At 36.4% G+C, this 12,395-nt stretch overlaps 1 protein-coding gene across 1 annotated transcript in view; it reads left to right on the top strand.

Moving 5' to 3' along the window:
- GPM6A (glycoprotein M6A) overlaps positions 1-12,395 on the top strand; it is a 254,674-nt gene that overhangs the window by 163,161 nt on the left and 79,118 nt on the right. The window contains exon 2 of the mRNA XM_006882219.1: positions 9,909-10,101. Coding sequence (XP_006882281.1) covers positions 9,909-10,101 — 193 coding nt within the window. The remainder of the gene's footprint in view (positions 1-9,908; positions 10,102-12,395) is intronic.

The raw sequence follows: 12,395 nt of genomic DNA, 5'->3' as shown, positions 1-12,395 counted from the left end.
GTTTGCTCCTCTCCTTGAAAAGCAAAAGAAAAACTCCCTCATTGGTACACAATCCCCCCCCCCCACCTCCCCAAACCCTACCCCCTACCCCCAAATATAATCAGACAAGGGACTTATATCTAGAATTTATAAAATACTTGAGCACCACAACAAGATAAAGGAGAATAATCCCGTCATTTATTTTTGTTGTAGCTTCACTCCACAAACATTTATGTGGCAGTAAGTTAGCAGTATTTTCTTTATCTTTTAAAAAAGACATAATAATACGTCATATGATGTGAAAAAAGCAAGTCTTATTATCACTTTAAAATTTGTTTTCACAGTAAAGCTGAAAATATAGTGCTAATTAATTTTAAGAAGTATCAGACATGCTTCTCTCTTCATGTTTTATTGATTATGCAAGGCATTTCACTATGGATCACAATAAACTGTGGCTGACTCTAAGAAGCAAGAGAATCCCAAAACAATTCATTGTGCTTATGTGAAATCTATACTTGGACAGTCAAAACAGGGCAAGAAAACACTGGATGATTAAAAATCGGGAAAGGTATACGCCAGGAATGCATCTTATATCCTATCTTCATACCTTTTGAGTCTGTATGCAGTAAAGATCATTGGGAAGGCTGGTCTACATAAGGTGGGATGTGGCATCAGGATTGGAAGAAGATTCATCAACAATCTGTGTTATACAGTTGGCACTATCTTGCTTGTTGAAAATGAGGAGGACCTGAGGTATTTACTGCAGAGTGTCAAGAACTGTAGCTTTTAATATCAATTGAAGCTCATCAAGAAAACAGAGATTCTCACCAATGAGCTGGTTGACAAAGTCATGATAGATGATGAAGAGATTGAGATTGTTAACAGCTTCAGTTTACTTGACTCCACAATCAACACTCTTTGTACCAGCAGCCAGAAAATCAAGAGAGGTATTTCATTGGGAAAGTGTGCTGTCAGGGACCTCTCTAGAATACTAGAGAGCAATAATATCGTTCTGGAGACTAAGGTGCCCCTGAACCAGGCCATGGTCTTCATACTTTCTATACATCAGAAAGGTGAACAATGAGTAGCGATGATAGAAGGAGAATCAATGCCTTTGAACAGTGGTGCTGGAGGAGAGTATAGAATATACCATGGACTGCTAGGAAAACAAAGAAGTTCATCCTAAAAAGGGGGAAACCAGGCTGCTCCTTTAAAGGCAAGGACTCTGAAGCTCCTTCTGACATACATTGGACATGTTGCAAGGAGGCACCATGCTTGGAAGAGTAGAAGGACAGCCCAAGAGAAGAAGACCCTGGGTGAGATGTATTGACTCAGTGACAGGTAAAAAGATGGTGGTTATGTCAGAGGCAATGAGATTAGCTCAAAATAGAGCAGGGTCAGAGCTATCGTACATTGGTGTACTATGAGTTGCAAGTGACTTTACAACACATAATAATAAAAACATAGCAAGCAAATTCTGTGATCAATTATTTGAACTCTTCATTCTTTTTTCAAAATTTATTATATTATTCTCATGTCTAGCGTAAAAATAATTTCTGTTCTAATATTGATTATTTTTCATGTGTTTTTCTCAAAAAAGGTATTTTTTTCTGTTGACAACACTCTGTTTATTAAACATTCACTAATACTCAGTTTATTTCACCATTTATACAGTGTTTTCTTATACACAGGTGCAATTAAAAACAGGATGATGGTGAGTGGCAAAATCCTCAGTCTTTTAAGAGAGATTGTTGGAAGAATATAGTAGGCCCAGGAGCACAGTTGCTATGGCAACTCTGCTGCTTTGCCAAGGATGTTTCTGACTGTGGGTGGAAAGAAGCTCCCCTGCCAGCAACTTCATGGGATCCTGGCAGCTGGAGAGAGCACTGAATTGATGTCCTGCTTCCCCCAAAGGGAGTTCTGAGAGTTGTCTTTTAAATCAAATAGGAAACCCAGACTCTGTGGAGAAGTGGGAGTATTTAGGATTTAGCCCATTACAAGTACAATATGTGTGCAATGAAAACCTTAAAGTTTCTGTATTTGAATAAAATATTAATAGATTAACTGGATTAAAAAAATACAATCTCTCCTGGACTGACATACTGGCGGTTAGAGAAATCTGTCTATATAGAAGCCACATAGTTCTGAGAGATTTAAATGGTGTTCAAATGGGGAATGAAAACTATCTCACAAAATTGGTGACTTTAAACTTATATGGAAATAGTAACTTGAGGTTATTAATTTGAGTTTACTCCTGAATTGTAAATCAGCTTGAGGTTTTCTATGGGTTCAAAAGATCTACTCAATTAAAAAGCATTATTGCTAACATTCTGTGACAATATATCTAACTTTAGTGCTCAGTAAGTAGGTTTGTTTATGCAGAGGCTATTTTGAGTCCTCTAAATATAACAGAAAATTCTAACAAAGATAGAGCTGAATAAATAATAAAATTAATCGGAAGACCTCACAGATATCTCAGCAATCATTTACAGCTACTTTAACCTTTTATCAATTCCTGAACTACTATTCTAATTTTGTCTCTATTTACTTACTTGAGTTTTGGACTTCTTTTCATACTGATTCTTTGTTTTGACTTGTTTCTGTACTGAGAGAGTGTATTGAACCAAATGTGTGATAACTTCATCAGGATACTTCATTTTGTTTACATATGGAAATACTAATACACAAATGCTTTGAGAATCGCAGAGGAAAGGATTGCAGAGGAACAGAATTTGAAATCATAGTGTCTAGTCCAGTGTTACTATTATAGAAATCCGATGAATGGGTAGCTTTTTTTTAAAAAAAAAATTTTTATTTTAACAAAAGTTGACAAAAAATTTGCATTTCCATTTATTCATTGTTGCACTTTTTCCTCATCTTACAGTTTAGACTACTACAAGTAAAAATCCAAGGCACTATTCTAGGGGGAAACTTCCTCTTGTGTCACCTTTCAGAGAAGGTCCTTGTTTCCCTTCAACAACTGTGGACCTGACTTGTTTTCCATTAGAGTTGACTATGTGTCTCGGCATCAATCTTTCTCTCTGTCTAGGAGGTTCTGAACACAAGAATCTTGAATCAAAAGGAAGTACTCTGCTCCTAGCTTTCCTTTCTTAGAGGTAATGTGGTTCCTCTAATCTCTGCTTACTTGTTTAACCTCTTCTGTATCTCCAACGAAATTGCCTCAAGGCACAATATAGTCCTTTAGATTGTATTCTGTCTCATAAAAATAACTACCTCCAATCTTTCCTCATTAACATCATTGAGGTTAGAATTCTAGATGCCTAGGAAAATGATCTCTGATGGATAAAAAAGGATAATTACATAATCCTTAAAATCATGGTTTAGCCTAGCTGAAACATATTTTGCAAGATTACCAAACCATAAATTAAATCCCTCAAAATAGTTGTTTGTATCCTATATAAAACACTTTTACTTCATCACACCATCTGAAAAATACTGTATCAACTCCAAGACCAAATTCTGAAACAAAACTGCTTTTCACCTGTGATTCTGAAATATAAATTATCTGCTTCCAAAATACAATGCTGAAACAAGTCCAAGATAGATATTTCCATTACAAATGAGAGATATTAAGGAGCAATAATGGATATCCAATAGCAAGCAAATAAAAACCCAGTGGAACAGATTATAATAACTCTCAAGATTTTAAAATATTCCTCTGTTCTCTGTGATCATCTAGGTAGTATCAGCCAGCTTCATGGTGTGGCCTTGCATTTTAATTCCAGGTGGAGAAAGCTTCAACCACAACTCCATCTTCCAGGCGCACAGGCACAATAACTCGTTGACTCAATTTTGAGGGTCTTTGATATTCTAGCCTTCTGAAAGCCCATACTTTCAGACCCAATAAGCCCCATTCTTATATCCCTTGCATATGGCAGCCCTACCCTCTCAGTTTTCTATAGTGGATCTGGCCATATCTCCCTGGCATTAGTAAATAATATTTCACATTCTTTAATTAAGTTGGTGAAAATCTGACTGTGAAATGTAGAGGTCTGTGCCTCCTCATTTGAAATTCCAAAGGCCATGGCCCCACTCTGCAGTAGCCCAGAGGTTGTGACCTTTTGACACCAAGTCAATTCTTTTTCCCCCTGTTCCTTGTCTCTTCAGCTTTTTTTTTTAATTTTAAAAATATTTTAATAAATTTTTGTTTTGTTTTGTTTTGTTTTTTAAATTTAGGTTGTTTATTTTTCATTTCAGTGAACATCTACAGAGATTTTGAGATTCCATTCATTCATTGTTGCACCCTTCTCCCCGCACAACCCCCCCCCCCCCCATTTGCTCCTCTCCTTGAAAAGCAAAAGAAAAACTCCCTCATTGGTACACAATCCCCCTCCGCACCTCCCCAAACCACCCCCTAGCCCCAAATATAATCCACTCTACAACCCTCATTGCATACTCCTACGATAAAAATAATGCCCTAAAATATAATACTTTTAGACTATTCTCTGATTCCTGATTCCTTGGCTTCTTAGCCTCTTGGACCTTTTGATGTGACTTCCTCTCTGTTTAGCCAAGAATACAAACAAAGTTCTATAGCTCTAATGCTTAGGTCCAGGAAGTATCCTACTCTACCAGTAAGCCTACTACATAAAAGATCATAGCCTTCTTGCTCTATTGAGCAGTTCCCATGGCATCCCATAGTGATCTCCGGCTTCTTCTGCTGCAGCTTTTTTTGCTTGTGCATCTTTTCATCTGTATCACCTTCAAAGCAATATTATAGCTCTCTTCAGTTTCTTCTGAGCTTTCAATATCTATGCTATCCACAATTCCACCATCATTTTCTTTAAATCAAGCAAGGCTATTACTATTGTAGTTGCTGTTGTTCTTGCCGTCGAGTCGCTTGCAACTCACAGTGACCCTATGTACAACAACCTTACACCCTGCTCTATCCTGTGCCAATCTTGTTGTCTCTGACACATCTACCGCTAGTACCCCAGAGATGGAATCAATCTTTCACATCAAGAGTCTTCCTCTCCTGCCCTATCTCTCCACCCTCCCAAGCCTGGCATTCCTTACCCAGGACTGATCCTTCCCTGCAACATGTTATGTCAGATAAAGCTTCAGAACCCTTGCCTCCAAGGAGCAGCCTGGTTTCGCCTTCTCCAAGATGAACTTGTTTGTTCTCCTAGCAGTCCATAGTATATTCAATACTCTTCTCCAGCATCACAGCTCAAAAGTATCAACTGTCCTTTTATCATATCTAGTCATTGTCCAGCTCCCTGATGCATAAGAAATAATTGCAACAACCATGGCCAGTATCGGGCACACCTTATTCTCCAGATTGACATCGTTGCTTTTCAGTCTGTTACTATGAGGCACCTTAGAACTCATTCAGCCTCCAATCATTATCCACTTTCAAAATCTCTTTCTACATCTTAAATTGGAGTAGCATTCTGGCACCAAATTCTGCATTAAATATCTAGTGCTGCTATAACGGAAATATCCTAAGTTATGGTTATCACAAACACATTTATTCTTTCATAGTTTAGGAATTAAATGTCAAACCTATTGTCGCTAGGTGCCATTCAGATAAGTACAACTCATAGTAACCCTATGAATCCTGTCCTATTCTGTGTCATCTTCAATATCCGTGACATATTTGAATCCATTGCCGTAGTCACTGTGTCAATCCATCTCTTTATGGGTCTTTCCATCTTTTGCTGACCCTTCATCTTTCCAAGCATGTTACCCTTTTCCAATACCCTTTCCTAGCAGCATGACCCAAGTGTGAGAGAAAAATCTTCACCATCCTTGCCTCCAAGAAGCAGTCTGGTGTCACTTTCTCCAAGACATACTTGCTCATTCATTTGGTAGTACTCACATACGGGAAGACTTTCTCTCATTATTAGTAATATAGGACTATTTTGTCACCTTTCAACATCTGTGAGACTAACCTTCTTTAAGGATTGTCATGTATCTTGGCATCAAACGGCTGGATCTAACATAAGGACACTGGGTCAAAGAATCCAATAATGCTCCTCACTCTTTTTTTTGGGGGGGCATCAGTTTCCTCTGTTCTCTTCCCTCTTTGTATAATTTCTTTCATATTTCAGAATATGAGATATTGCAAATTGTCTTTTGCCTCTATAATACAACCTCATTTAATCTTGCCTCATTAACAACAGGATTTTGAGCATGAAGGACAATTACATAGGTCACAAAACAATAGATAAATAGATAATATTGAATATCATGATATTGCCAGGTTAACAGATTTGTGGAAAATTCAGTACATAATAAAAGGATTATTTGGAGCACTTATCAAAATTAGTAATAGCTATTCCTTGGCATGATATCAATTTTTTTATAACCTTTAAAGTGGAAATATTAGAACACCAAGAAACAGGAACTAGTACAAAGTTGTTGTTGTGTTTTTTTTTTTTCCTGCTCCCTGTTAATCTCCATCGAAAACTGTATTCAGTGACATTCTGATACTACACACACTGGTTTCAGCCATCTGCTGGTGAAACTTATTATATGAAATTTCGTGGTGTTCTAACCTTTTCTGTTTCTCTCTCTCTCTCTCTCTCTCTCTGTGAGAGAGAGAGAGGGAAAGAGAGATGGGGAGGAGAGAGAGAGAGATGGGAGAGGGAAAGTTCAAGAAACAATGTTGTCTATACCAAAGTAATAACTAATGAATTGAGGAGGTGTTCAAGATTCTTTTATTTATGCTGGGATAAATTATATGAGCCAAGATTCTGTTCAAAAGGCTAGTTCTGTGAACAGTATAAAAATTACCACTACCCCAGTCTCTGAATGTAACATTAATGTGCATATTAAGTTATTAATTTCTGCATGTCTCATATGTTGTGATAAAATGTACAAAAGTATCCCCGTGCCTTAAATCACTAAATATCTATTTTCTAAGCTCAGTTTTCCTTTTATTTTAAAGAAAGAATACATGTCATTAATTATGAAAAGTACTTGAGGACTTTAGTATTACAAAAAAGAAATTCAAACAAGAATTCCAGTAGAAACAAAAGGAGGAGGAAATGGGAAGACATTGAAAAGTGGATGTTTGTGAGGAGAGAGTTCATGGCAAAGTAGGTGGATTGGAACTGAGATCCTCTTGGATTTTATTAGTCTGTCAAACTTTTTACCTGCATTTGTCTTTAGCCACAATGACTAGCATGTTGTATCATTCTTCATAGTTCTTACTGAAAAATTTGTATACTTACAAATTTCCTGTTAATCTTGTCAAAGAATTAATCCAGCAATCACCAGGAAAATGCAGATGTTTATTTTTAGCAATAAAGATATGGCTTTGTGATGTTTAATTTCCCACAAAAGTACAAAACCATTTTATTATAAAATTAGAGACCAAACTGAAGACAGAACTTCAAAAACCAAAATAACTAGTTGACTAAAAATATTTCAATAACCATAATACTCAGTATAATAATAATATTATCTCATTATTATTAATAGTTCAAACTTAAGCTAATAATAATAGTTAATATTTATTGAGTGAGCTCTGGTAGCCTAGTCAATAGGGGTATTCACTGGAAACTTAAAGGCAATGCTTCTCTGCCAGTTATAATCTCCATGAAAGAAAGATGGCTAAAAACTCTCCTGTGATTTACAGCCTCTGAAACCTGCAAGGGTGTCAGCTATGAATCAGTTTAGCTTGAACTTTACAGCAATGAGTTCATTATTTAATCCTCAAACACCACATAAAATGCCACACACTTTAGAGAAGTTCTCTGATAGCTGTCTTTACCACACATGACAAAAATAATATAATCTAAAGATTCTAAAGTAGAAGAATCCTAAGTCCAGCCTACACTGCTTTATAATTTCTAATGTGTCAGGATCTTTTTTAATAGAAAACACAGCAATATGTAATAATGTCAAGAATATTAACTCTATAAATCTTACTCAACTCATTGTCAACTCAAACTACCTGAGAGAAGCAACCTTTAGATTAGAAGCACAACTCACTATTGCAGAGTTAAATCCAAAACAAAAGTAAAAAAGAATAATTTAGCTTACTATGGGCAATAAAGGGAGCACGGGTAGCTTCTTGGCAAAAAGCTGCCTTGCAATCCAGAAAGTCCGCAGTTCAAATCCACCATCTGCTCCACTGGAGAAGGATGGACATCTCCGATGCAATTAACTACCTCTGAAAACTCACCAGAGGGTCAGCTTGTGTTGATTCTAACTCTGTGGTACACAATAACGACAACAACAGACATTAAAGGAACTCTGGTGACCTAATAGCTAATGAGTTTCCTTGCCAACCCAGAGAAGTGAACTTTAAATCCAGCAGCTGCTTTATAAGAGAAAGAGAGGCAATTTTAATTCCAAGTGATTTACACTTCTGACTTGGTAACACATAGCAACAACAGGCAATATATTCAGAAATCTTTCCATTTTATTTCATATACTTAAAATTGCTTGCTACAGTTCATTAAATGGGTTTTACAACTGTTGAGTTTAAACCTACTGTTTGAAAAATTACAGTTCCAAGGAGTTTTCAAGGGTGTTGTTGTTATGTGCCATCGAGTCGTTTGTGATTCAGAGTGACCCTATGTACAACAGCCCTAAACCCTGCTCTATCCTGTGCCAATCACACTGCCTCTGACACACCCATCCCGATTACCACAGTCACTGACTCAATCCACCTCATAGAGAGTCTTCCCCTCCGGCGCCGTACCTCCACCCTCCCAAGCATGATGTCCCTCTCCAAGGACCTCTCCCTCTCTACAACATGTCCAAAGTATGTCAGACAAAGCCCCAGAATCCTTGCCTCCTAGGAGTAGCCTGGTTTAACCCTCTCTAGGACGAATCTGTTTGTTTTCTTGGCAGTCCATGGTACATTCAATACTCTTCTCCAGCACCATACCTCAAAGGCATCAATTCTCCTTCTATCCTCCCTAGTCATTGTCCAACTCTCTGATGCAAAACGAGTGATTGCAAAGACGATAGCCCGTATCAGACACAGCTTAGTCTCCAGAGTGATACCATTGCTCTTCAATACCCTGGAGAGGTCCCTAACAGCAAACTTTCCTATCGCAATTTGTTTTTTTATTTCCTGGCTACTGGTGCCAAGAGTGTTGACCATGGAGCTGAGCAGACTAAAGTTAATTATGTCAATCTCTTCACCATCCATCCTGATGCTGCCAGTTGGTCCAGTGGTGAGAATTTTTGTCTTCTTGACATTGAGCCTCAGTCCATACTGAAGGCTGCAGTCCTTGACCCTCTGAAGCAAACATTTCAGGTCCTCCTCAGTTTGGGCAAGCAGAGTTTTGTCATCTGCACAACACAGATTGTTAATAGATCTTCCACCAATCCTGATGCCACACTTCTCCTCTCTGATAGTCTGTACTGCATACAGGTTGAAAAGGTCCCTGGTGTACGCCTTTCCTAATTTTGAACCATGCAGTGTTTACTTGCTCTGTTCTGATGACTGCCTCTGGGTCCAAGTATAGGTTTTACATTAGCATGATCAAGAGTTCTGGGATTCCCATTATTCTCTGGGTCAGCCAAAGTTTGTTTTGATCCACGCAGGTTAGATGTCATTTTTTCCCCATGGAACATAAAATATACAGTTGAAATAAAAAAATCATGTGAAACTGTAGATACCTAATACAAGATAAAACTACTTATACACAGTAATCATGATGATTATTAAGTCTAGATTACATAGAAAAACTTCAGTAGAGTTTAGTGAACCAGAGGAAGCCTTTGATGGCAGTTAGCATTCTGTGAGCAGTGGATGATGGTTTTGTAAGAAAGGCACTTGATTTTCATACCCACAGGCCACTCTAGAACTCATTTTATATGATGCACTATATATTATTTTTGTTAATGAAAACAAAATTTGCATAATGTTGTTCCTGAGAAACATTTTAATATTGTATTAAGGAAATTTTTTTCTAATTTTTGTTCCTCTTAATCTTTTGCAGGGTGTTTTGAGTGTTGTATTAAATGCCTGGGAGGCATTCCCTATGCCTCCCTGATTGCCACCATCCTGCTCTATGCTGGTGTGGCCCTTTTCTGTGGCTGTGGTCATGAAGCACTTTCTGGATCTGTCACCATTCTTCAAACCTACTTTGACATGGCACGATCTGCTGGAGATACACTGGACGTCTTTACCATGTAAGCCATACTAGCATTTATTATGTTTTGAAAGTATAATTTTGTATTGCCATGTGTTGAATAAACAGTGTTGTAGAATTAACTATAATAGTATTATAAAGAAAATAAATACTTTTACAATACGTGTGACTCAGCACTGATCTTTATAATCCATACACTATACCTTGCACAGTGCGAGAAGTCAATCATGTCCTTTGTCTTACCTATAAAAATGTACCTAAAATAGTTGGGATAGTTCTCTCTTACACTCACTTTTTCTCTTCTTCCATCTCTTTCTTAATGTGATTTAGAGGATTATGAAGCTAGATTGAGCTTGCTCTGGTAGTGTAATGAAAAGATATTTTGCTGCCAACTCAAAGGTACATGGTTTCAATCCACCAGCTGTTCCACAGGAAAAAAAGATGAACAATTTCTTCTCGTGTGATTTACTCCCTCTGTAAAGCTGCTGGAGGGTCTGCTATGGATGGGTTATGAATTGATGGTACACAGCTACAACATGAGAATTGATTGGCTAAGAAGTATTATTACTATGAAAAGATACAGCCCTTATTAAACAATATGATTCTGGAAACGCTATGAACTTTGATAAATGTTGATAGTTGTATAGGAGCTTCAGGCCTTTTGTTCATAGGGTCACTATGAGTTGTGCTCAACTTGAAGGAAATGGACAACAATAACATATCTGAAATATCAAAGTAGTAGTTTGCCAATTTCACTGAAAAACGGGAATAAGAATAAATTTGAAATCTAAAAATATCATAGCCTAAAAATGTCAAATGAATATCACTTCTTTATATTTCTCAATAACCTTACATTATAAATTGGTTCTGAAAAGTTAATATATTGACTCTTTAGATTCAGTAAGCAGCTATTAATACATGTCACATAAAAACACACTTATTTGTGTGTATCATTTTATACACAAAACTAAGATCCAATTACTGTCATCAGTACCTTATATTTAAGTAGTATGCATTGATTTTTGAGAGTTTATTAATGATACTCATTTTGGAATATGATTAAACTTTAAGGAAATGTGAATTTTTGGAGGTAAGTTAGAAAAGTTCAAGAAAAAGATTGCATGGGTATATTTCAATGTGTTAAAACTGACATTTTCTTTTTTAATTTTATCTCAGCCTACACTGGACAAAATTTTTACACTGTATATTATTTTAAGCTACCGCAGATGTCTTTAAAATCTACAGAGTCTCTATCCTCAGGTTACATCTCTATTTCTAAATTTAGTTAAAATATGAAAGTTTGCAAAAAAATTATAAATCTAATAAATAGAGAGGGAGCTCTGGTTGCCTAGTGGCAAGAAGGTGCTTTGCAATCTGGAAAGCATGCAGTTCAAGGCCACAAGCCCCCAGGAAAATGATGAGCTATCTCTTCCTGTGAAATTAACTGCCTGTGAAAACTTGCTGGAGGGTCAGCTATGTGTCAGATCTGACTCTGTGGTAAACAAAACCAAAAATAAATAGAGTAAAATTATTGTCACAGTATTGATTTAATTTTTAAACAACAAACTAATATGTTACAGAACTTTATTAAGGTTCTGAGGGAGTCATGTATGTGTGAGGTTTTGGGTGAGAAATCAGAGATTATTTGTTTAATTTAGAGTTTTTACTTAAGTCTATTACAAGTGAGATATAAAATTATTAATCTATTTTGAGTTGAAGGAATATAATTTTGATTTGGAAAAAAATACACTTCTCCCTTATTGAAAATATATAAATCTCTTATATTAAGAATTTTTGGAGCTGTCAAATGAATGAAAACATTTCCCTTGCCAACAAATAGTTCAGGAAAACAGGAGACTAGGTATGTTAAAATATTGGATGAACGTTTAGATGACATAAAGTTGCAAAGCTGCCTTTTAGATGTATTGGAGGAATAGATTAAATAAACAGAAAGTTTAAGAAGCGAACTGAAAAATATAGAAGAGTAAAAGATAAACTTGCAGGCAATATATCCTGCTTGGAAATAATCTACATTTGAAAAAGCATGTTTAAGAATATTACTTGGAGTTAAGACTTATCAGCCCACTCAGTATCTTGAAGAGTTTGTTTTTTCCTGCATAGCTTTTGTGCTTGGTTCAGCCAAATTAGGTACTCCTACATATAATAGACTTATGAAGGAAAATAAACCTATGTATTTGATACATGAACTAAAAATGAAATTAATTATTCAATCCTACAGTCTACCACCTGTAGTTTAGGCTCTGAAGAATTGTTCTTTCCTCTCTGTCTTAGAGATCTAAATATATATATGTTTTTCTTGTTCCTCAGCTTCAT

The sequence above is a fragment of the Elephantulus edwardii genome, unplaced genomic scaffold (assembly GCF_000299155.1).
Source record: "Elephantulus edwardii isolate Elephantulus edwardi_28Jun2011 unplaced genomic scaffold, EleEdw1.0 scaffold00018, whole genome shotgun sequence".
In the NCBI taxonomy this organism is placed as follows: Eukaryota; Metazoa; Chordata; class Mammalia; order Macroscelidea; family Macroscelididae; genus Elephantulus; species Elephantulus edwardii.
Note: the sequence above shows the minus strand (reverse complement) of the source record. Positions and strands in the feature narration are given on the sequence as shown.